Genomic DNA, 27,654 nt, shown 5'->3' with positions numbered 1-27,654 from the left:
TTCTTACTTTCCTAACAATAAGTACCACTATGAGGGGCCGTTGACCTGGAATTTGGACTCCTTTAGACAACAAGCATCATCGATTCAGGATTGTGCTTTGGAAGCAGTTCCTTGGTCAGTGTATACTATTGTTTTAAGATAGTTCCTAGGAAGGTGGGGCATTGTGGGTCAAATACACTGATTGTTTTTAGTCCATAATTATTGTTCATTGTGCATTTAAAAAAAAAATTCTAGTCAGTGGATTAATTTTGAAATTATTTTTAACTTTCAATATTGCCTGTTGGATCTGCTGATTATTTTAAATTCATTCATTCATTCATCATCACGTTTTGAATTCTGGCCAGTCGATGAGTTTTGGACTTTTGAATTGTCATTACATTCCATCTCATTTCGTACCATTAGAGGCCGGTGACCTAGATGTTACGCCCCGTTAAAAAACAAGCATCATCATCATCATCATTAACATGCATATTTGGGTTCTGATGCATATATATATATTTTTTTTCAGTTACTTTCCACTTGAAGCCACACAAGAAATACTTGATCGTATACGTCCCAACATGTGTCCGTTTAACAATGGTTTAATGGTGAACACTATGTCTGCTCTGGAGTGGTTTCTTCCCGTAGCGCTATCTCCAGAGAATAGCATTCACGGATACAAACTGTGGTTTGAGGAGTTCATGCACATGTGGACAATGTTTAACAATGATCTTGACTGGGAATGTGTAAGTACCCTCTGTTCTCTCCCTCACCAACTCGAGAATGTTATAAAATAATAATTCTCTCCAATGAACCTTTGACACTGTTTGAATGCCTCATGGGTTATTATTTGTCCTTATTATTCTTCAAGCACTGTTAATGATGTGCTAAACTCTGTGGATAATTTGCAGTTATTTTGACAATACAGTGTATTATATAGACATGACCTTTGTTTTACAATACACAGCACTCAGATGTGCGTGAATTATGTTCAAACCTACTGAATATTTCTACTAGAATTTTAACTGAAGAACAATGCCAGTAGCTTTTAAGTTGCCATTTGTTGTCCTTACTAACCCTTGTTTATGTCACTCAATTTCTCTTCATTTTATCACTAAATTCTCTGTTTTTCTTTCCATATGCTTTTTATTTCCCACTTTTCCTTTATGTGTTTTCTTTGACATATTTCATAGATTACAAGTTTTCACTGAATTTTGTCGCAGTGAGTTGTTTTTTACTCCGCATATTGATGTAAATATTGTATATTTGTGCTAATTTTGTTTCTGTCTAGGCTCTCTTTTGTTTGTTTTTTCATTTGCTCCTTCATTATGTTTTTTAGCATTTTTTCAACTTATGTAAATTATTTCAAACTCCCCTCATTTTTCACTGAAGATGGCTCAAACGAGCCAAAACATGTTTGAATTTGTTTACTCCATCTAATGATGGAATATTTATTGTATTGAATTAGGAGGATACTCTCATTTTTCACCTTTGTAAAGTATTTCATAGATATCGGTTTCCCTTGCCTGCATTTTGCTGTCGTCCTTATTTGGAACTGATCAGGACTCATCTGTATACTTTGTATTTGGTAGGTAATGTGTCCTGTACATTATTTCATTAGCCTCCATTGATATATCTTTGTTCTGTAGTATATTACAAATTATAGGGTCTATGATAGATAATTCTCTCAAGTTATACTGTGTTGCTTCTTTCTTTATCCAGTGTAGAATTCCATATTGATAGATTCACGTACTAAGTAGTGTGCTCCTGATAATTTGCAGTAATTAATGCATGAACTTTTGTAAATGATTGAAAACAGCGAATTATCCACAGTTTTTCCATTGTGCTTAGTAAAAATGAAACCATTGGGTAAAATATTGAAATGTTTTATATAAACAAGTGAAAAAGTAATTATAACATTTTACGTTATACTAGAGGAAAATTACTTTATGAAATGCAATGTGGTTTATGCTAACATTAATGTCTAACGAAAAAAACTTAATATAATATAAGAAATTTATTTTAATATCAACCTGAATAATACAGTACAAGATGTTAACATATTAGTTAAACATCGTTAAAATAGTTGAGACATGTTTCGCCCCTTCTGTGGGGCATCATCACTCATATCAATACCTCAAAATTCTACCAGATTTCCGGTTGGAAATTATAAAAATATGTTGCATGAGTGAATACATTAAAAAACATTTACAAGATCTTATCATTAACAAAACATCAAATTGATTAAAAAATGTTACACTAGTGAACACGTTGATGAATTTTCACTTAAAACAAGGCCGTCATATGTACAGTATTGACAATGATGGTAGTTTAAAGTTTTATTTGATGCTAAGTTCGAAGACAGTTTAAAATTTATATACAAATATTGTGAATGAATGCAGAATACATATAATTACAATTGCTGTACACGTATTTTACATTGTAAAATGTTGTGGAAAAGCATTCCAAATTTGTCTTAATTTCCATTAAAAAAATTTTTTTTGGACCTCAATATTACGTTCTTGATGTAGTTTAATCAGAATTAGCTTCAAGATGTGAAATTTTGTATGTGATATTATGACCAGCTCATGTAAAAATGTTGCATTACGTCGTAATTCAACTTGGATGTCTATGCTGACTAATTATATTTAGACTCAAACAAATTAGTTCGCCGAAGTATCGGTGGGCTAATCACCTCCGTTGGACACACTCTATGGAGACGGAGTGCCTAGTGCATGTGAACAACAGTTGATATTTGATTCAAAAATGAATCTGTGTTGAAAAAAAAGTTAAAATAATGGCTTGAATTAGGGCAGTTGAAATGTCCTTAAATCTTCCCAATTGAGTAGTGTTTTTAAGTTTTTCCGTGTGTTTCAGTTGTTGGAATATGAGATGTCAGTTTATTGGTTGAGTGGGTGACACTGTTGTTTAAAAGTTTCATTTCCGTATTGATAGATATTACTTTACAAAAACAATATAAATATAAGTCACCACCTTATCAATACAAAATTTATTCACATTCAGCTAGTAAATATGGTCAAGACCGGTTTCGGCCCCTAAGGGGTCATCTTCAGTTGACATGCATAAAAGATATATTTTACAAAAACATCACATATAATGATTAAAACTTAAATTAAGTCCAACTGATCGTAAATGTTGGTATGTATGTCTTGGTACATTTGAGCTATTGTATGTGTCAATCCTAAGTTTCCCAGCATACAGTGTCAAGGTAAGTAGTTAACTAATATACATCATCCATGAAATTACATGCTATTTTTCATGTTATCACTATCTAATTTGGGTTGTACAGTGTGGAATGAGATATACATATATTTGTGTAAATTAATGATAGTAAGTTCAGTAATATACATTAAAAGTTGGTTCTTAAATTACATTAATTGATTATTGATCAGTCATATGAAAATGTAAAATTATTAGTTTGGACACTTGTGATTAAAATATTAGTATGCAATACCTTGTTGGCATATATCTTAAATACTAAAGTATCAGTTTATAAAGCCTATTATTCTTATTTTATGTCTTGGAACAGGGTTGAACTTTTAGAAAATTATTTGTTTTGTTGAGCATAGGCATTGGATAATCTTGTTAAATTGGACACATAACTAAAACAGTGGTATATATATACCTTGTTAAAAATACATTGTATTAACATTATTAATATGTGGTGCTATATATACATTGTTTGGGGTAAAATGGGGTTAACGAAGTTTTCACAACAGTATTTGATTAGTTATGATGTTCCGATATAATGGGTCCGTAAAAATATTTAACTATATACATAATTGCGGTTAGATAAGTATTTGTATAATCTGCTTGCAATTTAGGTAATATTTGGTTGTAATGTCTGGCGATATTTTGGGCAGCTACTGTTGTTAGAGCTATTAAGAGTCTTGAATATTATTGATGGAGCATGTTCTTCTTTTCGTGTGCCGTAATATGTTGAGTTGGTGACATTTGTAGGAACGCGTTGAATATTATGCGTCCTGGTAGGGTGCACGTTGATTTTATCGTAGAAGCATATATGTTGTGAAAACAAAGTATCTGGAAGTAGAAATAATGAGTGTGAAAATGATGTGATATGAAAGTGTAATAGTAATCGTATGTCATTTCACTTACGTTAGGTGTTGGAACCATGCACTCTGTGTAGCTGCCTGTTGAGATCTAATGCGTGTTGTTCTGAGATTGTAGTTGGCGACGGTAGATTGGAGGTTTGGGGGGATGGGTGGAGTGTTAGTAACGGGAGTGGGGTTGGAGGGGAGGAGGTCTTGGAGCGGTTGATTTGAACGTATGGATTTTTGTTTATTAATTCTTTTAAGGTAGTAATCTTTTAGTAAGGGAATTACTGCATGAAAAAGAATATTGTTTCTGTCTATGTTTTCATTTAAGTTGGAGTTCGGATTGACGTATTTGTCTAAATTTATGTAAAATTCTTCTACTATACTGAGCAAGGGACTTTTTGGATTCATATTGAGGATTTGCATGTCACTATTAATGTCCGTGAAATTGTGTTTCTGATCGTCAGTGTGCCGACCCATAGCTGAAAAGTGTCTGTGTTTGACGGCATTTACATGTTCATTATATCGTATTAAAAAACTCCTACCAGTAAGCCCTACATAGCTGGCTCGGCAGTCGTTGCATTTGAGTCGATAGACTCCTGAGTGGTTGTATTTATTTATGTTGTTAACTGATTTGGAATTGTATAGTATGTTGGTGTTATTGCGTGTAGTTTTATATGCTATTTTTAGCCCTTGTTTTTTGAAGATATTGGTTATGGGATGTATATGGTTATTGTTGTAAGTAAACAGTGCATATTCTTTTTTATCTTTGGTGATTCTGGTTAGCTTGGTTTTCGGTTGGTTTTGTACTTTGTTGATGATCTGGTTTATCATTTCTCTTTTATATCCATTTTGTTTTGCTATTTCATGGATTGTGTTTAATTCTTTATTTAGATTGTCCTTTGAAAGTGGAATGTTATATGCTCTGTGAATCATACTATACTGTAGTATGCAGCTTTCTTGTGAGTATGTGGGTGGGTGGATTCTATCTTTATTGTATTTGATGTATGGGTAGGTTTTCTATATATGTTGTATGTTAGGTGGTTGTTATGTCTGGTTATGGATATATCCAAGTAGTTTATGGTGTTATTTTCAGTGTCCATGGTAAATTTTATATAGGGATCTATTTTATTTAGTTGTTCTAAGATTATGTTTTCATTCGTATGTCTATTGTCCATCATTATGAATGCATCATCGACAAACCTGCACCAATAGATGATATTTCCTATTTTTTGATTCCTTGGTGTTCTAAATAGTCCATGTATATATCAGCTATTATGCCTGATATTGGTGATCCCATGGGTAATCCTTTCTGTTGATAGTGTCATGGAACTTGAAATAATTGTTATTGATAGCAAATTGTAATAGTTTTATAAATTCATCTATTTCCAATTTGCTTAGCTTACTATGGTTATAAAGATTGGATTTTATGATAGTATTAGTTTTTTGTATGGGTATATTAGGATACATGTTTGTTATATCATATGTTGCTAGCTTGTAGAAATGTTCTATTCTTATATTCTTTGTAATACTGCAAAATTCTATTGAGTTTTTTATGGTTTTATTTGCTTGAAAGACATAATGTTTTTTGAGGAATTTTTGTATGTATTTGGATAATTTATAGATGGGGCTTGGCCTGTAGTTTATTATGGGTCTCATGGGAATGTTGTCTTTATGAATTTTAGGGTAAGCTTTAGCTGTAGGTATCCCTGGATTCATGGTGATTAATTTTGTAGTTTCCTGTTCGTTCAAGAGAAAATTGATGTTTTTTAGGAGAGTTTTTAAGTTCTTTTGGATACTGTTAGTAGGATCTTTAGTTTTAATTTGAAAAGTTTCATCTTGAAAGCAGGTTTTTGTTTTTGTTATATATTCCTCTTTATCCATAATGACTGTAGTGTTTCCTTTGTCTGCCTTTGTTACTAGTAAGTTATTTTGCTGGATTTTATTTTTGAGTACCTTAATTTGTATTTGGTTTGTGATTTCTTGATTTTGAGGTTTTTGGGTGATTTTATTGATATATTATGGTAGTGTTTTTTTAATTTCATATCTAATTTAATTTTGTTTTTCTTGAGGTATTTTGTTTAGAGCATCTTCCGTTTCAGTAATAATAGTAGTAATGTTTTCAAAAATTGAATTGTTTTTCCAGTTATGTTTCGGTCCCTTGCTCAGTATAGTAGTTTCTTTTTCATTGAATACTGTGTTAGTTAGGTTTTTGAGTGGCGGATGGAATATATGTTGGTTGCTTTCAGTAAAAACGGTAGTGTGTTGTCTGTTCTGTGTATGATTGGTTTGGTTTAGTGGTGTCTTAAGTGTGTTGAGCTTCTTATTCAGGGTGTTCTGTTTCTGTATGGCTATATTTTCTATCTTTTCGTTAGTTATTTGTTGGAAGTTGTTCCAGTATGTGTGTGGTAGTTCATGTGAGGCTTTAAGGTGTGCTTCATACATTTGTATGTTGAGGTGTTGTTTCTTTCTATACATAAATTTAATTTCTTCCTTAAGCCATATTCGGTTTGTCTTGTTTTGTGTATTTTGGGTTTGATGGGTTCTTCTATGTTTATCATATTTCCTAAGAAATTTAGGAGTTTGATTGTTTTGTAAACATTGTTTCAAGAAAGTGATGTTTTTGACAATATTTGTGATCTTAATTTTCAGATTTTGGTATCTGTGTGCTATTTTTCTTGCCTGGTTGGCTTTTCTACTGTTGTTTATAAGTTTCATTTCCATATTGATAGATATTACTTTACAAAAACAATATAAATATAAGTCACCACCTTATCAATACAAAATTTATTCACATTCAGCTAGTAAATATGGTCAAGACCGGTTTCGGCCCCTAAGGGGTCATCTTCAGTTGACATGCATAAAAGATATATTTTACAAAAACATCACATATAATGATTAAAACTTAAATTAAGTCCAACTGATCATAAATGTTGGTATGTATGTCTTGGTACATTTGAGCTATTGTATGTGTCAATCCTAAGTTTCCCAGCATACAGTGTCAAGGTAAGTAGTTAACTAATATACATCATCCATGAAATTACATGCTATTTTTCATGTTAACACTATCTAATTTGGGTTGTACAATGTGGAATGAGATATACATATATTTGTGTAAATTAATGATAGTAAGTTCAGTAATATACATTAAAAAATTGGTTCTTAAATTACATTAATTGATTATTGATCAGTCATATGAAAATGTAAAATTATTAGTTTGGACACTTGCGATTAAAATATTAGTATGCAATACCTTGTTGGCATATATCTTAAATACTAAAGTATCAGTTTATAAAGCCTATTATTCTTATTTTATGTCTTGGAACAGGGTTGAACTTTTAGAAAATTATTTGTTTTGTTGAGCATAGGCATTGGATAATCTTGTTAAATTGGATACATAACTAAAACAGTGGTATATATATACCTTGTTAAAAATACATTGTATTAACATTATTAATACGTGGTGCTATATATACATTGTTTGGGGTAAAATGGGGTTAACGAAGTTTTCACAACAGTATTTGATTAGTTATGATGTTCCGATATAATGGGTCCGTAAAAATATTTAACTATATACATAATTGCGGTTAGATAAGTATTTGTATAATCTGCTTGCAATTTAGGTAATATTTGGTTGTAATGTCTGGCGATATTTTGGGCAGCTACTGTTGTTAGAGCTATTAAGAGTCTTGAATGTTATTGATGGAGCATGTTCTTCTTTTCGTGTGCTGTAATATGTTGAGTTGGTGACATTTGTAAGAACACGTTGAATATTATGCGTCCTGGTAGGGTGCACGTTGATTTTATCGTAGAAGCATATATGTTGTGAAAACAAAGTATCTGGAAGTAGAAATAATGAGTGTGAAAATGATGTGGTATGAAAGTGTAATAGTAATCGTATGTCGTTTCACTTACGTTAGGTGTTGGAACCGTGCACTCTGTGTAGCTGCCTGTTGAGATCTAATGCGTGTTGCTCTGAGATTGTAGTTGGCGACGGTAGATTGGAGGTTTGGGGGGATGGGTGGAGTGTTAGTAACGGGAGTTGGGTTGGAGGGGAGGAGGTCTTAGAGCGGTTGATTTGAACGTATGGATTTTTGTTTATTAATTCTTTTAAGGTAGTAATCTTTTAGTAGGGGAATTACTGCATGAAAAAGAATATTGTTTCTGTCTATGTTTTCATTTAAGTTGGAGTTCGGATTGACGTATTTGTCTAAACTTCGTTAACCCCATTTTACCCCAAACAATGTATATATAGCACCACGTATTAATAATGTTAATACAATTTATTTTTAACGAGGTATGTATATACCACTGTTTTAGTTATGTGTCCAATTTAACAAGATTATCCAATGCCTATGCTCGACAAAACAAATAATTTTCTAAAAGTTCAACCCTGTTCCAAGACATAAAATAAGAATAATAGGCTTTATAAACTGATACTTTAGTATTTAAGATATATGCCAACAAGGTATTGCATACTAATATTTTAATCACAAGTGTCCAAACTAATAATTTTACATTTTTATATGACTGATCAATAATCAATTAATGTAATTTAAGAACCAATTTTTTAATGTATATTACTGAACTTACTATCATTAATTTACACAAATATATGTATATCTCATTCCACATTGTACAACCCAAATTAGATAGTGATAACATGAAAAATAGCATGTAATTTCATGGATGATGTATATTAACTACTTACCTTGACACTGTATGCTGGGAAACTTAGGATTGACACATACAATAGCTCAAATGTACCAAGACATTCATACCAACATTTATGATCAGTTGGACTTAATTTAAGTTTTAATCATAATATGTGATGTTCTTGTAAAATATATCTTTTATGCATGTCAACTGAAGATGACCCCTTAGGGGCCGAAACCGGTCTTGACCATATTTACTAGCTGAATGTGAATAAATTTTGTATTGATAAGGTGGTGACTTATATTTATATTGAGTGGGTGACAGTCGAAACATTGTGCGATGTAATTAATGTTGAGCTGTCTTACGTATGTGAACATCTGAAAGGAAGGTAGATCCTTTCTGGTAGAATTTTGAGGTATTGATATGACTGATGATGCCCCACTGAAGGGGCGAAACATGTCTCAACTTGTTTAACGATGTTTAACTAATACGTATGTTAACGTATTAGTTAAACATAATCTTCTCCACCTACAGTCAATTTCTAACGTTCTTGTATGAAACTTTCATCATCTTTATCGATTTCAGTCACTCGTTTGTCACTGTCTTCTGCATCTTGGCTTTCATTCAGGTTTGGTGTTAACAAAGTTATTGCATTGAGAATATCTTGTCTGTTTGAAGTATTGTCGTCACCTAGACCTGGTTTCCATGATCATGTGAGCGTAGTAGCATTCATTTTTTCCCAGATGTTTTTGTGGTCTGGGGAACAAACAGCAAAGAAATACATTAACAACTTGATGCACTGAACAAGAAAATTGAAAAGTATGGCATGAAAATTAGTGCAGAGCGGGTCCTTCCATTCCATGCTCTGACGTTTGCTCTCTGGTTCGAAGTGGTGAACCCATGTTTCATCTCCAGTGATGATCAGTTTGTAAAACGTTTCACCTTTGTTAGCATGACAGTCCAGTAAATTCTGACAGCTTCTCACACAATTGCTCTTCTGCTCTTCTTTGGTTTTTTTTGGAACCCATCTCGAACAGACTTTGTGAAAGTTAAGCCTGTTATGCATGATTTCATATGCAGAACCATGGCTCCTGTGCATATGGCTTGCCACATAATCAAGTCACTCGTCTGTTATTCAGGATCATATCATGCACTTGTTCAATATTGGCATCAGTGACGGCTGCAGATGGAGACCCAGATCTTACCTCATCCTTCACGCTCGTGTGACCCCTCTTGAACTGTTCAATCCACTGGTTAACACTTCGCTGTGGCAAAACATTGTCCCCATATAGTGTTGAAAGTCTTCTGTGAATTTCCACTCCTGGTACACTCTCAGACCACAAAAAACGGATTACAGAACACTGTTCTTCCTTGATGCATACAGAGAGTGGCGTGGCCATCTTTACATCTCAACAGCACAAGCTGTACTGATCTAAAAACTCTAAAACTTAAGGTATAGAGGTTCCACTTAATAATAGTGTATTGAAAAGGTGGAACCTCTACACTTTCTTTTTAGGATTGCCTACGTATATGTCCAAACCATCTTAGTTTACTCCTATCAGTTCTCTCATTTAGGTTTTCCATTCTGACCAGATCTTTGTCTCTCAATCTGTCTTCCCTTGTCTTTCCTATCATACATCTTGGGTATTTCACTGTCCAGGTCTCAGCTGTATAGTTCAATATGATCAGGGCGAGTTGGCCGTGCAGTTAGGGGCGTGCAGCTGTGAGCTTGCATCCGGGAGATAGTGGGTTCGAATCCCACTGTCTGCAGCCCCGAAGATGGTTTTCCGTGCTTTCCCCTTTTCACACCAGGCAACTGCTGGAGCTGTACCTTACGGCCATGGCTATTTCCTATCCCATCACTGCCATATGACCTATCTGTGTCAGTGCGACATAAGCAAAAAAAAATCAATATGAGTACATTATACATTTTGTACACTATTTCTTTACATTTTCTTGGTACTTATTCCAGACAAGGTTTCTTACACTCTGCTCCCTCTTGCTAATCTCCATCTCCAGCCTTGTATTCTGCGTTAATTCAGTCCCTACACATTTGAAACTGTCAACAATTTCAAGGCTCCAACCACCAATTTTCAGCTGTAACCTACCTTCAAACTTTGTGTTCATTGTTGTGCCTTCATTTGCTTCTTTTGCTGCTCTCATATCATCCATCGGGCAGCAGTGATGGCATTTGCAGATTGTTTGCCTATTTCTAGGAATTCTTTCAGGTTTGGCAGCACTACTGGAATTGTATAGCTTCATAAAGAAATAGTTTAGGGCTAATAGCGGCTAGTAATTTCTAGATTTCTAAGATAGTAATTTCTAAGTATATCATCAGGTTTAGGATTTAATTACTCAGTATTATAATTAAATGGTTGGGAATGATAATACATTCAGTGTGTTGCATATTGGAGTTTTCTTTCTGGTGTTTTATTCTCTTTGTTCACAACTGCTGTAGACTACTAATTTATCAGTTTGTTGTAGTATTTGGGATCCTTTTGGTCACATGCAGTGTCAGTTAGATTAATAATTAATAAATATATATATTGTCTCTGGAAAGGCAAAGTATCGTAAGTGATATTTTTGACAAAATTGAGGTTACAGTGTTTATACATCAATCGGACTCCACTGCACATACTGACAAAGTATCTTAAGTGTGAAATGAATCTAGAGGGTAAAAACAATGTAACTTTCTTTTAAAATCGTAACCGCCATCAGTAATATACAGAACAACAGGTTATCGTAAGCGCCAGTCATTACATCTTAAGCGCCTGAGTTAGAATCTTGTAATTTGCGTACAGATTATCGTGCACGACACGTTTTAATTCTGGAGGGACCTTGAGATGCGTCATTTTCATTGTTCATGCCTGTTGTTGGTCATTGCTGTAGTACATGTTTTATTGCCTCAAATCAATTTGACACTTGAAATTGCCTGCTGGCAGACCGGTCGCATGTTGATTTCCAACTAGTGTACTAGTGAAATGCAGAACAGGGATGGGAAGAAAAGAGAAGGTGCTGCTTCTTGTGACAGACTTGACTGAGTACAGTCAGTACCTAAACAAATCGGTTCATTGTCAGTACATATTCCTACTGTTCGTGCCCGAAGTGAATTATGCGGCTGAAAAATCTAAACAGAAGTTTGCGACAATAAGAGAAGAAACACGGGAGATTGTTCATTGTTCATAGTTTTATGAATAAGCACAGTATAGAAGGGAGTTGTTGAAAGTACAACAAAAATTAGCAGATGCAATGAAAGTGTTATAGAGGACGATCAATAGAATTTTACATTAAATCGATAAGAGTGAACTTTCTCCTGTTTAAAATAAACTTTTAAAAAATGCATAACTCGGAAAAACATACACATCACATACAGTAGAACCCTGTTTATCTGAAATAAAAGGGGCGGAGCCACTTCGGTTGACACGTTTTTTTAGATGACACATGGTAAATATTTTTGGTAGTCAATTGTCGAAAATAAAATGCATAAACTCTTTTAAGCAAAGGTGCATATTGTATATTAACATTAAAATGTCTACATAAAGCCACTCATTATACAAAATCAGTGATTTTCTTCTGAATTTTCTTGGTGCAACGCTGTTGTGCAGCTGTCACGCCACCCTTTAATTAACAATACATCAGCTGGTGTAGATTCATTGCTTTGATCAACAAAGCGCAAAGCAATTCGAAACAATGAAACAATTTTTTGTTACTACTGAAGTGAATACTGTATACAGTAATTTTATTACAGTACCGTACAGTAATTAAAGCGTGTGGTATTGTATTTTAATAAAAATTCGTAATCAATCTTACCTCCAATGCATTAAATCCATCATCTGCTGTAACTCGATTGTCAGAACTGTTATTGTCAAAGTCGGAGTCATCTGCATAATCTTCATGATGAATAATACAGTAATAATAATGATAATAATAATGATAAATAATAATTCCTGCTTTTTCAAGAAAAACTGTATCATGGAATGAACTAGAGGGTAAGAAACTGTTTTGTTTTATGCTACACATGCATTCTGGCATAAGTCATAATATAAAAATAGGGTTTGCCTAGTGGCTCTCAGCCCATATAGCTAGAGAATTACTAATATTGATGGCTAAGAATGAGAGTGTAAAAACAAAATTTTAAAATACAATTTTGCCAGAGCATTTCGGTTATGCGAAGGTTGGTTAAGTGGCGTTCTACTGTGTGAACAGAGGTGCTTTATACTATCAAATTTTTAACATATTTTAATTATTTGTATCTTTCAAAAATTAGTTTTAAGCATAGCAAAGGTACTACTTTAAGATGGTTTTTTGAGAAGAAGAAAATTATCTGTAATTTCACCTAAGCAATGTTATATAGCTGAGGATGTTCCTAAGGAATGAATCATGTTCTACAAATAATTAATTTGCTTAAAGCAAATATATAGTATCAGACAGATGGAAGTTTACTTTTATTGATGTAATGTAAATAAGATTTGATACGGGAAATGAAGCTGATTTCTTGGAAGAGAATTTTAACCGAGCAAGTTGGTCGTGCGGTTATAATCGTGCAGCTGTGAACTTGCATTCGGGAGGTAGTGGGTTTGAATCCCACCATTGGTAACCCTGAAGGTGTTGCAAGTGATAAATATCATTATGGATCCGTATTGAAGATACTATATGTAGGATGCTAATTAGTATTAGTATTAATTAATGTATTTTAATAGAGAAATGTACACTCAAGTTTGAGTATTAACCCATTCGCCTCACATTTAAATACCATAGGAGTTCACTAAGAAATCACATTTAAATACCGCTCTACGGCCGTCGTCATCACACTATTATTTAGAAAATCATACAAAACCAACCAGTTAATATTCCTTTCTGAAAATTTGCATGCATAATAAAGAAGTAATAAACTTACCAATGCCGCTATTTTAGTACGTCTGCTTGGTGTGGTACACCTCAAAACATTCTTCTAAGTGAAGAGCTACGCCACACTTTTTGCACTGCCAGCAACTTTTCCTTCTTTTACCCCGGCTGTCGCACACAACACACCTTCTTGTGACTTTTGATTTCTTCTCTGTAGGGGGAATACGCATGGGAAAGTGGGCCCATAATTTAGCTTGTAATCTGGTTGGGGTGGTGCTCGCTGAAGGTAGACCTCGAACCGAGTACTCCGGCAACTGAACAGTCTCTAGTAGCTACTGCGCAATGCTAGTTCGGAAGTCCGTGTAGGTCGTCTTTCTGTTAGCAGCGATCTTGTGATACACAGTGAAGGAATTGAAAATACACATATCTAGGAGATAAAAGAATATTTTCCTATATCCTTTCACTGTGCGTCGCATGACGGGGAACAGAGCTGTAACCTGATCCTGAAGGTCAACACCACCCATCCCCTTCTGATATTCAAGGCCACACTTGGGCTTTATCACTTCTTCCCTCGGGGTTTGTCCTCTCTTTCGTCTGAGTTTGCCTGTCCCTGTCATGTCAGCTGATTTGTGTTTAGTGGTGAGAAAGCAAACATCCTTGTTATCTTTCCACTTCACACACAACATACTGTTGGCAGCCCACGTCTCATACTCTCCACGATTTAGTTTCTACTTACTGATATCGCGAGGCATGTCTTTTCGGTTCTGTCTAACAGTTCCAATTACATTCATCTGCTTGTCTTGTAACCTTTTGAATAAATCTGGGGAAGAATACCAGTTATCTAAAAACAATGTATGTCCTCGGCCTAACAAGGGTTCACACATGTTGAGAACAACGTTTGTACTTGCTGGCAGACTTGGATCTGTTACATCACCTACATAAATTTTGAATGACAGACAGTAGCCAGAACTTGATTCACAAATTTTGTAAACTTTTATTCCAAACCTAGAACGTTTAGACCTATTACACTGGACATATGAAAGGCGGCCTCTGAATTTCATTAGACTTTCATCTAGAGCAATGTCTTGTGAAGGTAAATATAATTCTGAAAATTTGGAGCAGAAATGTTGTATTATCGGCCTAATCTTTCTTAGTTTGTCACTACTATCGACTTGTTCATCGTCAACAAAATGTAAAAATCGTAAAATTATAATAAATCTTCCCCTGCTCATGGTTTCACGAAAAATAGGAGTGTTTATACACCTGTTTTTACTCCAGTATAACTGTATTCTTGACTTTTGCACTTGTGACATTAGTATAACTAACACAAAATATGCCCTAATTTCGTCAGGTGTAGTTTCAAACCATTTGTCATCGTCTTTCAACTTTTTTCTGTCAGGATTACTCAACTGTTTTGCTGCATATGAATTTGTCTCGACAGATATTTTGTCAAACAAAGGGTTCATGTATTCACAAAAAACTGAGAGTTCAGATAGTGGCTGCATATCAAACTTTTTCAATAAACCCCACTGTATTCACTAAACTTATGTACAACAGGTTTATTGTCACTTTTTGTCCAGTTCCAGTCAGTCAAGTTAGTCTGTGCCGAGAGCTCGTTCCGAAAGACTCGGCACACCGTCGTTATTTGCTTCACTTTCCGTGTCATCAGAACTACTATACGCATCGCTAGTACTCGAACTAAGGACTTCAGGGTCTATTTCGTCGTCACAAACATCACTGCCTTCAATACCACTCTCCAGAACACTATCTATTAGCTTCCGTATTCCTTCTTCATCAACACCAGCATATCTGCTTGACGCCATGATGGCAACTGACAAGAGCGAAATTATGTGAATAAAGATTCTCTTATTTCTTGTTCCGGAAGTATGCGAGAACCTGGTGAAAGGGAAAAAACCGAAGCCACATGTGTAAACTTCAGCTCAGAATGCATACAAGTGGCGTCTGCGGGTTAGTGACTTAACTATATGGATTGATGTACAGCTGTGCATCGCCACGAGCAGAGCTCGTCATTTGATTCATATGCCACGAGTAACTATGACGAGCTAGGGTCGTCAAATGATGCGATTGGGTTAAATAAATTTCACATTTCAGTCTTTGCTATAGTCTGTAATTGTCCTGGTTCTTTTCATGCAAGTTATGATGTGGTATCTACTACACTTCTGCCCACACAAAGTGCACTTGCAATCTTCGTCTGGCTCATGGAACTTCTGGTTTACGCATATCTTGTGGTGAAACCCATGTATGGAGAGTCGTGTTATCACGTGGCACTGTTTGTTCCACTCTCTAGTCCATCTGTCGTCCGTCATCACTGGTGAGGTGTAGAAGTCTAGGTCAATTTCACTTTTCTTCCTTTCCCTGATGTTTACTAGTGCCCTGCTTGCTTCCGTTGATTGTAGGTAGAATTGCGATCGTATGTCTTCTATGAAATACGTCTCCCGCATCATTTCGTATACCATCCGGGATGGCGCTAACTTTCCAACTCGGGTAATTCTCTTCATGAACATTGCTTTTATTCTTTCTATTCTCATCAGGTCTCCGATCTTCAGCTTTTCCCACACAATCTCAATTCCATATGTTATCACTGGCGCTACTGTCGTCTTGAAAAGTCTCATCGCCGTGCTGATTGATAGGTTTGAAATGTTTTGGATGCTGTATGAGGCTCTGATTGCTGCTGCCGTTCTTTCTTGAATATGTATACCAAAGGACGCCGCCGTTGTCTGTAGTGTTATTCCCAAATATTTGTAATTTCGTACCTTTTGTAGTGGCTTTTGGTGTAATGTTATGTTGTCTTTGGGCGTTGATTTCCCACCTTTTCTGAAGGTCATTTGTACTGTCTTTTCATCATTTAACTGTAGGCTGTTTTCCTCCGCCTAGGTCTCTAGTCTGTGGACTACTCTTTGCACCTCCTCCTTTTCTTTCGCTCCGATCAGCATGTCATCTGCGTATAGGATCAGCTCTGCTTTTGATCCTTCCTCTACTATGCGGTTCACATCTGCTGTATAAATGTTGTTGTTGTTTATTCGGATTATGTTCCTCTGTAGACATGCTTCAACTATTCTCACTAGTGGGTCTCTCTCGCCGATTGTCAATTTAATTTTCTCGATTAGCTTTCGCCTGTAGCTGCCACCCCCGGAGGCCCGGGTTCGATTCCCGGCTCTGCCACGAAATTTGAAAAGTGGTATGAGGGCTGGAACGGGGTCCACTCAGCCTCGGGAGGTCAACTGAGTAGAGGTGGGTTCGATTCCCACCTCAGCCATCCTTGAAGTGGTTTTCCGTGGTTTCCCACTTCTCCCCCAGACGAATGCCGGGATGGTACCTAACATAAGGCCACGGCCGCTTCCTTCCCTCTTCCTTGCCTATCCCTTCCAATCTTCCCATCCCTCCACAAGGTCCCTGTTCAGCATAGCAGGTGAGGCCGCCTGGGCGAGGTACTGGTCATTCTCCCCAGTTGTATCCCCGACCAAGAGTCTGAAGCTCCAGGACACTGCCCTTGAGGCGGTAGAGGTGGGATCCCTCGCGGTGTCCGAGGGAAAAGCCGACCCTGGAGGGTAAACAGATGATGATGATGATGATGATGATGATGAGCTTTCACCTGTCGATTGAGTCGAATGCCTTCTTGAAATCAACAAATACTGCGTGATATTTCCCTCCTTTGTGTCTTAAGGCTTCTTCTACCTGATTTATTAGGTATTTCACTGCCTGGACCGTGCTCCTGCCTTTCATAAAACCGAATTGATTTTCTGGAATGTACCCACTGAGGGCTTCTAGTAATCTTTCATTTAGTATCTTCTTGAAAACTTTAAAGGATGCATTTTCTAGTGCTACTCCTCTAAATGAGTCTAGTGATGTTCTGCTCCCTTTTCCTTTGAACAGTATCTTTACAGTCGCTGTTTTCCATCCCCCTGGTATTTTCCCAGTCTGTATACATTTGTTCATTAGGTCTTTCCACAGTTCTTCCATCTAGTCAAGCGAGTCTTTTAAGTGTTCCATGTAAATTTTGTCTGGTCCTGCGGATTTCTTGTTTCTCCCTCCTTGTATTGCTTTCCTAATTTCATACGTTGTTATTGGCTCCAGAGCATGTGTGGGTTTTGCTGTTTCTATGTCATATGCTTGCTTCAGCCCTTCCTTATTCAGTATGTTCGAGAAATGATGTTCCCACTTCTCCATATGAATTTCTCCTGTTGCGATTGACATCTTCTTTTTCAGTGCTATGTATGGGTGTGATTTTGCTTCCTCGGCTTGTTTCCTTCCTTGTTTCTCTGTATATTCTTCTTTTTTCTTTTTTATTAGTTCTTTGTTTTTTCCTTTTCTCTGCGTATGCTGTTAGGTCGTCTGGGCATCTGTATAATTTAGCTGCATTCAGGGCCTTTAGTGTTGCTTTTCTTTCCTTGTAACACTCTTGGTCAAACCAAGCTTGTGCATGTCTTCTTTCCTTTACTGTTATAGCTTTCGTTATTACTTCGGTGGCTGTTTCTAGGGCTTCTTCTAGTCTTTCTTCTTCTGTTAGATTTCTTACTTTCCCGCTGGATTTTTCTGGTATATATGCTTGGCGTTTTTGCTTCCTTCCTCTTTTGTTGGATTTTCATACGTAGGCTTGTCATTATAGGTATGTGTTTCCTTATTGGTGCTGCCGATGAGTTCCATAGGCCTTCTTGTTTACACAATTGTAGTTGTACTCCTCTAAAAAACAGTAGGTCGATGGCGCTATGACCGTTCTGTGCAAAGTAGGTTGGTGTTTCTTTTTTGTTCGCTATTCTGAAGCCTTCTTCTTCCAGTGTCTCAAGAAGGATGCGAGTTTTGGTATTTTCTTTGTCTATCCTGCAGTAAAAATCTACGGCAAGTATTACGTTCCTTTCTGCTTTTGTTTGTTCTATGGCTATAGATATTTTATCCATTATGTTTTCTATAGGTGTATTTGGCTGAATGTAAATTCCTGTTATCGTTATTTCTGATGTGATTGTTGTGACCATGTTTTCCTCCTTGATGATTCGCTTGATATCTCCCAGTTTCCCTTTAATGAAGATTGTGACTCCCCCTGCTGGTCTTTCTTCCGTCGGGGTCGCTAGCATGTGTATACCATAGTAGCCTTGCAAGTCCATAGGTTCTGTGAGGAACGTGTCTGTCATTATCATAACATCTGTGTCGTCTATTGTCTTCTGTGATATGTGGGGTATTGCATTTCTTATTCCCTCTATATTCCGTAATAATACACTTATTTCCATGCTTGACCGAGGTTCCTTCTTCTTTGGCAATTGGGTGAGATGTTTACTGAAGTTCCACCCCTTGTTCTTCCTCCAGTCTCCTATCATATCTCCGAAAGCAAAATCTTCTGACTTTTATTCCCTGTGGTCAGAAATCTGCGCTCTGTGCATCTTCCAGATATTGAATAGGTGATATAAACTAATAAGCATCCTACAAACCCTGAAGGTGATTTTTTGTGGTTTCCCATTTTCACATGAGGTAAAAAACCTTAAACAAGTGGGGAAAAAAAAAAAAAAAGGTAGAACAGAGATAGCACGAAACTGAAGAAACTTCATTTGGTACACCAGGAAAAACACGGGAAGGGAAAAATCATGTTGTGGATTTTTAAGATTTTGACGTACAATCCATGAATTTTACATTCTTCCAAAAACAATTCCATTGGTATGTAAATTATGATTTGTGTCAGGAGATAGGTTTGGTATCCAAGGAAGTTGTATCAGTTTGAGAAGTACTCAAGAACCTCGTGTATCCAGATAAAGTGGGACCGGTTCTGATCCGGATTAACGAAAATCCGGATAATCCGAAAAAACTAAAAAAAAACAAATACAGTACATGTTATACAATCTATTAACGTAAGTTGTACAGTAATAACTTTTTCAATTGTACAAAAAAATATAAGAACACTTTGTTACATTTATGTCTGTTTTATGCACTAAAATAATGTGCGAGTTTTTTCTGTTTTACATTTGTATAGCGTTTGCGCGCAGCAGATTACAAAGACCTTTTACTAACAACAGTTCTGCCGGTATGGTTTCAGTCTGGGATTCTAAATAGGCCATCAATTTGTCTAGCGACATTGTTGCATCTCCATGAGTCATTGTTTCTTCTGATGGAGCGTCGGTTTTATTTTCGAATTTACCATCAGTGAATTAGTAGTGCGTTGCATTCAGAAGAGCGTGGGTTCGAATCCCACCTCGACCGTCCTGAGAATGGTTTTCCACGGTTTCCCATTCTCAATTCCAGGTGAACACCGGGACGGTACCTTTGATAGACCGTGGCTGAATTACTTCCAATTCCTGTCCATAACTATCCTTGGTGGAAAAGACATTATTTTCAATACGGATCAACCAGAGATCCGGATTAATGAGGGCCGGATAAACAATGTTCTTGTGTATTGTAAAAGAGTTAGGCTTTAACTTAAAGAAGGTTAAAAATAATAGAAGGATTTTAATCAAGAGTGACCTATACTGCAAAAGACCTGTGCCGGGCCCCTCTGGAGGTCGCACGCCACAACATGACAGTAATTATCTTGTGAATAAATTTGTGAGTGAGTTTCTGTGGAAACTGAGAGTACTTCTGATGACTGATGGGTAATATCCAACAAGGAGATTAACAGGTGACACAAGACGAGTATCTAAACATTACGTACGACTCCAAACACAGTGGGGCCGATGACCATCGATGTTAGGCCCCTTTAAACAAGAAGCATCATCATCATCACCACCAAACACAGTGATCTATTACCACAAACACATGAGGACTGATAAAAGTGTTCTTTTCTGAATATTGTAATGTAATCAGTGTAATTTCAACTTTCATTCTCTTTGTAATGTAGTTAAGTCAATTTTTCTATTGTGTTTTATGTACATTTCTTAATACAATCATTTAAGAAAATCTGTTATTATTCTCATGCCTTACAGTCCTTCAAACCAATCCCCCCAAAATATCGTAAGTGCTACAAAAGCTATCGTAAGAGGACCACTTTTTTCAAATATCACTACTGATCTGCATTTAGGGCAGTCGCGCAGGTGGCAGATTCCCTATGTTATGTTTTCCTAGCCTTTCCTTAAATGATTGCAAAGAAATTGGAAATTTATTGAACATCCCCCTTGGTAAGTTATTCCAATCCCTAACTCCCCTTCCTATAAACGAATATTTGCCCCAATTTGTCCTCTTGAATTCCAATTTTATTTTCATATTGTGATCTTTCCTACTTTTAAAGACACCATCCAAACTTATTCATCTACTGATGTCCTCCCACGCCATCTCTCCACTGACAGCTCAAAACATACCACTTAGTCGAGCAGCTCGTCTTCTTTCTCCCAAGTCTTCCCAGCCCAAACTTTGCAACGTTTTTGTAACGCTACCCTTTTATCGGAAATCGCCCAGAACAAATCGAGCTGCTTTACTTTGGATTTTTTCCAGTTCCTGAATCAAGTAATCCTGGTAAGGGTCCCATACACTGGAACCATACTCAAGTTGAGGTCTCACCAGAGACAAATATGCTCTCTCCTTTACATTCTTACTACAACCCCTAAATACTCTCATAACCATGTGCAGAGATCTGTACCCTTTATTTACAATCATATTTATGTGATTACCCCAATGAAGATCTTTCCTTATATTTATACCTAGGTATTTACAATGATCCCCAAAGAGAACTTTCACCCCCTCAATGCAGTAATTAAAACTGAGAGGACTTTTCCTATTTGTGAAACTCACAACCTGACTTTTATCCCCGTTTATCATCATACCATGGCCTACTGTCCATCTCACAACATTATCAAGGTCATTTTGCAGTTGCTCACAATCTTGTAACCTATTTACTACTCTGTACAGAATAACATCATCTGCAAACAGCCTTATCTCTGATTCCACTTCTTTACACATATCATTGATATATATAAGAAAACTTAAGGTCGAATAATACTGCCTTGAGGAATTCCCCTCTTAATTTTTACAGGGACAGATAAAGCTTTACCTACTCTAATTCTCTGAGTTCTATTTTCTAGCAACAGAGCCACCCATTCAGTCACTCTCTTGTCAAGTCCAGTTGCACTCATTTTTGCCAGTATTCTCCCATGATCTACCCTATCAAATGTCTTAGATAAGTCAATCGCAATACAGTCCATTTGACCTCCTGAATCCAGGATATCTGCTATATCTTGCTGGAATCCTACAAGTTGGGCTTCAGTAGAATAACCTTTCCTAAACCCAAACTGCCTTCTGTCAAACCATTTATAATTTTGCAAACATGTCTTATATATTCAGAAAGAATGCTTTCCCAAAGCTTACATACAATGCATGTCAAACTGACTGGCCTGTAATTTTCAGCTTTATGCCTATCACCCTTTCCTTTACATACAGGGGTCACTATTGCAACTCTCCATTCATTTGGTAAAGTTCCTTCATGCAAACAAAAATCAAACAAGTACTTAAGATATGGTACTATATCCCAACCCATTGTCTTTAGTATATCCTCCGAAACCTTATCAATTCCAGCTGCTTTTCTAGTTTTCAACTTTTGTATCTTACTGTAAATGTCATTGCTGTCATAGGTAAATTTTAATACTTCTTTACTATTAGTCACCTCCTCTATCTGGACATTATCGTTGTAACCAACAATCTTTACATACTGCTGACTGAATACTTCTGCCGTTTGAAGATCCTCGCATACACACTCCCCTTGTTCATTTATTCCTGGAATGTCCTTCTTGGAACATGTTTCTGCCTTAAAGTACCTATACATACTCTTCCATTTTTCACTAAAATTAATGTGGCCACCAATTATGCTTGCCATCATGTTATCCTTAGCTGACTTCTTTGCTAGATTCAATTTCCTAGTAATTTCCTTCAATTTCTCCTTACTTCCACAGCCATTTCTAACTCTATTCTTTCCAACCTGCACCTCCTCTTAGTCTCTTTACTTCCTTGTTATAATATAGTGGAGCTTCACCATTCCTTACCACCTTTAAAGGTACAAACCTATTTTCACATTCCTCAACAATTGCTTTAAACCTATCCCAGAGTCTGTTTACATTTTTATTTACCGTTTTCCACCGATTATAGTTGCTTATTAAAAACTCCCTCATGCCTGTTTTATCAGCCATATGGTACTGCCTAACAGTCCTAATTTTAATCTCTTCCTTTCTTTCACATTTATTTTTAATTACCACAAAAACAGCTTTGTGATCATTAATACCATCTATTACTTCGGTTTCTCTATAAAGCTCATCTGGTTTTACCAGCACCACATCGAGAATATTCTTCCCTCTAGTTGGTTCCATCACTTTCTGAATCAGGTGCCCTTCCCGTATTAACTTATTTGCCATTGTTAAACAGTGCACTCGACAATGACCTACAAACAATCTTAAGCAACATTGATATCTTTAACATATGTTCTTTTTGGCTATGATTGAATAAATACATAACCTAATATATGACAATAAGGTGAAAATTTTGTTTCTGGAGTAGAATACAAACAGAAATGGCTTAAACTGTTAGTATTCGACTCGTTAATCATTTTTATAATCTCCTGTAAAATTTGTATTTTGTCACTTGTGATACTTTGCGTTTCCAGGTGTGATATACCTTTGATAGACCGTGGCCGAATTACTTCCAATACCTGTCCATAACTATCCTTGGTGGAAAAGACTTTATATTTGATCCGGATCAACTGGAGATCTGGATTAATGAGGGCCAGATAAACAATGTTCTTGTTTATTGTAAAAGAGTTAGGCTTTAACTTAAAGAAGGTTAAAAATAATAGAAGGATTTTAATCGAGTGTGACCTATATAGAAAAATTAGCATATTTTTTTACACACTAAGGATTTTTTTTTTTTTTTTTTTTCAGGATATGATGTGGTTGATGGCTCGTCTAGCTCGCCATAATATTGGCTACATCGACTGGGAACCATACATTCCTGCCATGTTTAACCGATTTTTAAGAGCATTTGGTTTACCGGTTGTATACAAGAGATGTAATGCAAATGACTTTAAAATTAGAAACTTGGATACTTCTTCAATAGCTCTATGGATTGTATATGTTTTGGTAAGTACAGTGATACTAATTACTATACGGACACTGTAAAATGCATCCTCTGTGGTTTTTTAGACCGCAGGGGTAAATAGATTTCAGAGGGAACTCATCCAGTGAATAGTTTATTATCTGCTGTTTCAGAGTTGTTTAACATTAACTTAGGTTACTTGGCAAATGTTGCATTTCACTTCATTTAATTTCCTTACCCGTTACCCAGAACTCTGCAAATTGCTCATATGTAGATTGAGTTTCAAGTTGTAGCATTCACAGTAAGTGTGAAACATTCCCATGTATTTGTGTTGATATTTAAGCTTCCTACTTAGGGTTTCATGTGGATTCCTTTTGTAATATATTGATAGGGACCTGAAAAATTAGCATCTATTTGTTTCAAAATTAGCATCTATTTTTTCCAAAATTAGCGTCTATTTACAAAGTTAAAATAATCGCATGGTTTTATTAATTTTAACGATTCCAAGTTTATGAAGTACAATTATTGTCCTTGGTTCACACACAATACAAATTCATTGTTCAAACGGAAGCATTGTCAGTATTTCGGCATTGCTTTTTTTCAAATTGCACCGCCTGTCTTTAACTACTGTGTTGTAATGAGACAACACGCGCTGGCTATCTAAATTGTTCGTTGGGGTCCACAACAACTCAAGACAGTATTTAGCAAATATGCTGAATTCTGTCTGAACTGCAGTTAATGCAAGCATGACATCATATTTTTCACTTTCTTTTATCTGGATTTGAATTGCATGTTTCAGAGAACAGTAACCAGATCAGATATCATTTCGTGAGAGATCTGTTACTCCAAACAATTTCTCAAGCTCATCTAATTTATCATTGTTATTCAAAATTACACTTTTTGGATACAAAGCTTGAGAAATTGACACAAAATGCTTATGGTTGGCAGTCGTTAGCTTTCAATGAGGCTAGCTTGCACTGTGAAGAATGAGCAGCTTTGACAAATGTGTCTCTACATGCAGCCTGCTGTAGAGGAGTGAGCTTAATCAAAGCATCATTCGTTACCGCAGAAAAATTCCCCTCACAAATGAAGGTAAAACTGGCGTCAAGGTTATGCAGTTTGGGGTAAAGGAAATGAGAGGTAGGATACAGAGACCCTTCAAGTTCAGTAAGGTGGTCAACCAATCCAGCTGCATGATCTGTGACAGAAACCATGTGGGAGTGAAGCCTCGGTCACTAAGATCAGTCAGGTACTTAATACCATAGTTGTTGATGTCTTTCATGTCAGACATTTTGAAAAATGCAACAACATCAGTAAAGTGAGCACTCAAATAGAAGACAGCCTGAAACCAGCTATTCCATCGGATTATGACAGGTGCAGGAAAAAGCTTTGCTTCCCTTGAAGCACCGTAGTTTGATGTTAAGAATTGTGAATAATTATATTTTCGCTTTCTTGTGTTCAAAAATGCAGACTTTAGCATTGCAACCACATGATTTAAATCTGTCATCACTGCGACCCAACTATTGCCACCCAAGCTGATCTTATGTGCCCAGCACTGTACATGCATTAAATGATCCCCTATGACCACACTTAATGTTTCATAATACTGGGTCATGTATGGGGCACTGTAACTAACAAACACTTTAACTGCATCATATGGTACACTAAAACTGTGCAGAGCTTCTAAAACAGCATGAGAGCAGTTTGTAGCATTTCCTGCATCAAGATAGTTCACAGAAGCACCTTGCAGCTCTCTTTTCGATCCAGAAAGATTTATGCATCATATTTTGAGTAGTTGCACCATAATTGCATTTTCATACTAATTTCGCATTTTGGGTCACAATTTGCATTTCATCGCACTTCTATTTGTGCGTAAAAATGATTTTATTCCACATTATAATTATCATAGGCTTGGATTCAGAACAAGATTCAAAAATTTGCATTTATCGCAAATGCAATTTTTTCAGGTCCCTATATATTGATGATGTGTGAAAATTTCTCCGAAATAAATGAAGAATTCTTATTTTTAATCTGTATGAATGTGATATTTTTAGAACAGTACTAGTTCCATTTTCATTATAAAGAACACGTTCAAAACATTTATTCTTTGGTGAGTTTAGTTATGACTACAGCAAATGCCATTCAGATTCCTCTACAGTAGCTAGTGGCTGCAGAGTAGACAAAGTATTCCAAACATTTGTTTTGTAATTGAAATAGTGAGATCTGTTCAGAATTATTATATGGGAAAAATTCCTTTCATGGCTGTTTCAATTAAATAAAATCAAAATTGTTATGTAACATGTAATAGTCTACAGAATCATTATTTTAACCAGTTAGATAAAAAGTAGATTTTGAATTTTAAACCTTTAAACTTCTAATTTTAAACATTTTCACATTCTTTCTGATAAATTGTGTACATATCATGAAGTAAATTGCACCGTTTTTAATGGCTTCTGTAGTGTATTTTAGATTCTTTTTATCTGTATGTTCATATTATAGTTCATGATATCAATTAAGGGTAGAAACATCGGTATGATGAATGTGTGAATATCAATCATTCGCTACTGATCTGAATTTAGGGCAGTCACCCACGTGACAGATTCCCTATTTGTTGTTTTCGTAGCTTTTCCTTAAATAAGTGCAAAGAAATTGGAAAATTATTGACCATCTCACTTGGTAAGTTGTTCCAATCCTTTACTCCCCTTCTTTTAAGCAAATATTTGCCCCAGTTTGTCCTCTTGAATTTAATTAATATGATTTAATTACCATTTTATAAACAGTATTTCATACGAATTGTAACATATGGACTAGAAATGCTGATAACTAATAAGAGACAAGATAGTAAGATCCAGGCAGTAGAAATGAAATTTTTAAGAACATCGGTTAAAAAGACAAGAAGAAGAGATAGAATTAAAAATATTAAAATCAGAGAAGAACTAAATATAGAACCGTTAGTACTGAAGGTACAGAAAGCAAGACTGAGATGGTTTGGACATGTAAAAAGAATGGATTACAAAATGTTGGATGCGTTTGAGAACGGTTGGCTGTTGAGAGAGCTCGTGTATTATTGTAGTGATAAAGTAGTGAAAACCTATTGAAATAGCTTAATTTTGTGTATATCTGATTCATTTAGTGCTGTTTATATAGTGGTGTTTAGTGCTTGTTGGTAGAAATTGGGAGTAGTAATAATTATTTAAATTTTGTAACAAGTAATTCAGTTGGTCTTCAGTAAATTACGTTTTCTAGGTTAAGTAGGCTAGCTAGGTGCACCTTGTTTCGAATTTAGGTTTAGGTAATACTTTAGGTAACAATATTAACTTTAAAAATATTTGTAAATATCTGTAGGTTCGTTGGTTGTACTTACAAAGGCAGATTATCATAAGGAATAGTACCGTAACTTCTGCAGCAACTTCTCCGGTATTTCGTATAGATATACGTTCAAACCATCGCGAAGGTAATAATTTACTACATTAAAAAACACGATACGCCTGTAATAAACTTCCATTTAAAAAGAAGTTAAAGAGATTACACGGTAATAGTTAACAGTCGTATTGTTATTGATTATTGTCGCTCCTCATATTCAAATATTGCATTGTTGGCTACAGTCGTGAACAAAGGGTGTAGTGTATTTAAATCTAAGAATTTCATTTTTGTCCGTATTGAACTGAGAATGGAAGATAGGAAACTAAAAAGGGTCCACCTTTTCAATACAATAAATGTTATAGTTTATTTACACCATATATTTACACTTGGGACTAGTTTCAACGCTGTTTGGCGTCATTTTCAGCCAAAATGTGGGAAATAGGCCAGCATGTAGACATTTATATTACACAAGGCGTTGCATTAAACAATACACATCTTACGAGGAGATAAAAACAGGGATGAATATAGAAACAAATGAATCGTTGAGAAAGCAAAAGTTATACATATTAAAAATAACCTTAACAACACATCTTGCAGTGCGAAAATATTCGCCTTGAATGATTCCTGAATACAAAACGCACACGCACACACTTCTGAAGAGCCAGCAGGCAGGAAAAAGTAAGGTGAACCTTAAGAGTTCTTCTGAGAAGAGTTCATCATTTTT

General features: G+C 35.8%; 1 protein-coding gene across 1 annotated transcript in view; it reads left to right on the top strand.

Annotated features, from left to right (window-relative positions):
* Positions 1 to 27,654, top strand: part of LOC136863441 (proteasome activator complex subunit 4A) — a 1,047,550-nt gene that overhangs the window by 147,015 nt on the left and 872,881 nt on the right. The window contains exons 6-7 of the mRNA XM_068225934.1: positions 509 to 725; positions 23,414 to 23,611. Coding sequence (XP_068082035.1) covers positions 509 to 725; positions 23,414 to 23,611 — 415 coding nt within the window. The remainder of the gene's footprint in view (positions 1 to 508; positions 726 to 23,413; positions 23,612 to 27,654) is intronic.

The sequence above is a fragment of the Anabrus simplex genome, chromosome 2 (assembly GCF_040414725.1).
Source record: "Anabrus simplex isolate iqAnaSimp1 chromosome 2, ASM4041472v1, whole genome shotgun sequence".
NCBI lineage: Eukaryota > Metazoa > Arthropoda > Insecta > Orthoptera > Tettigoniidae > Anabrus > Anabrus simplex.
This window is presented reverse-complemented; position numbering and strand designations above follow the sequence as displayed.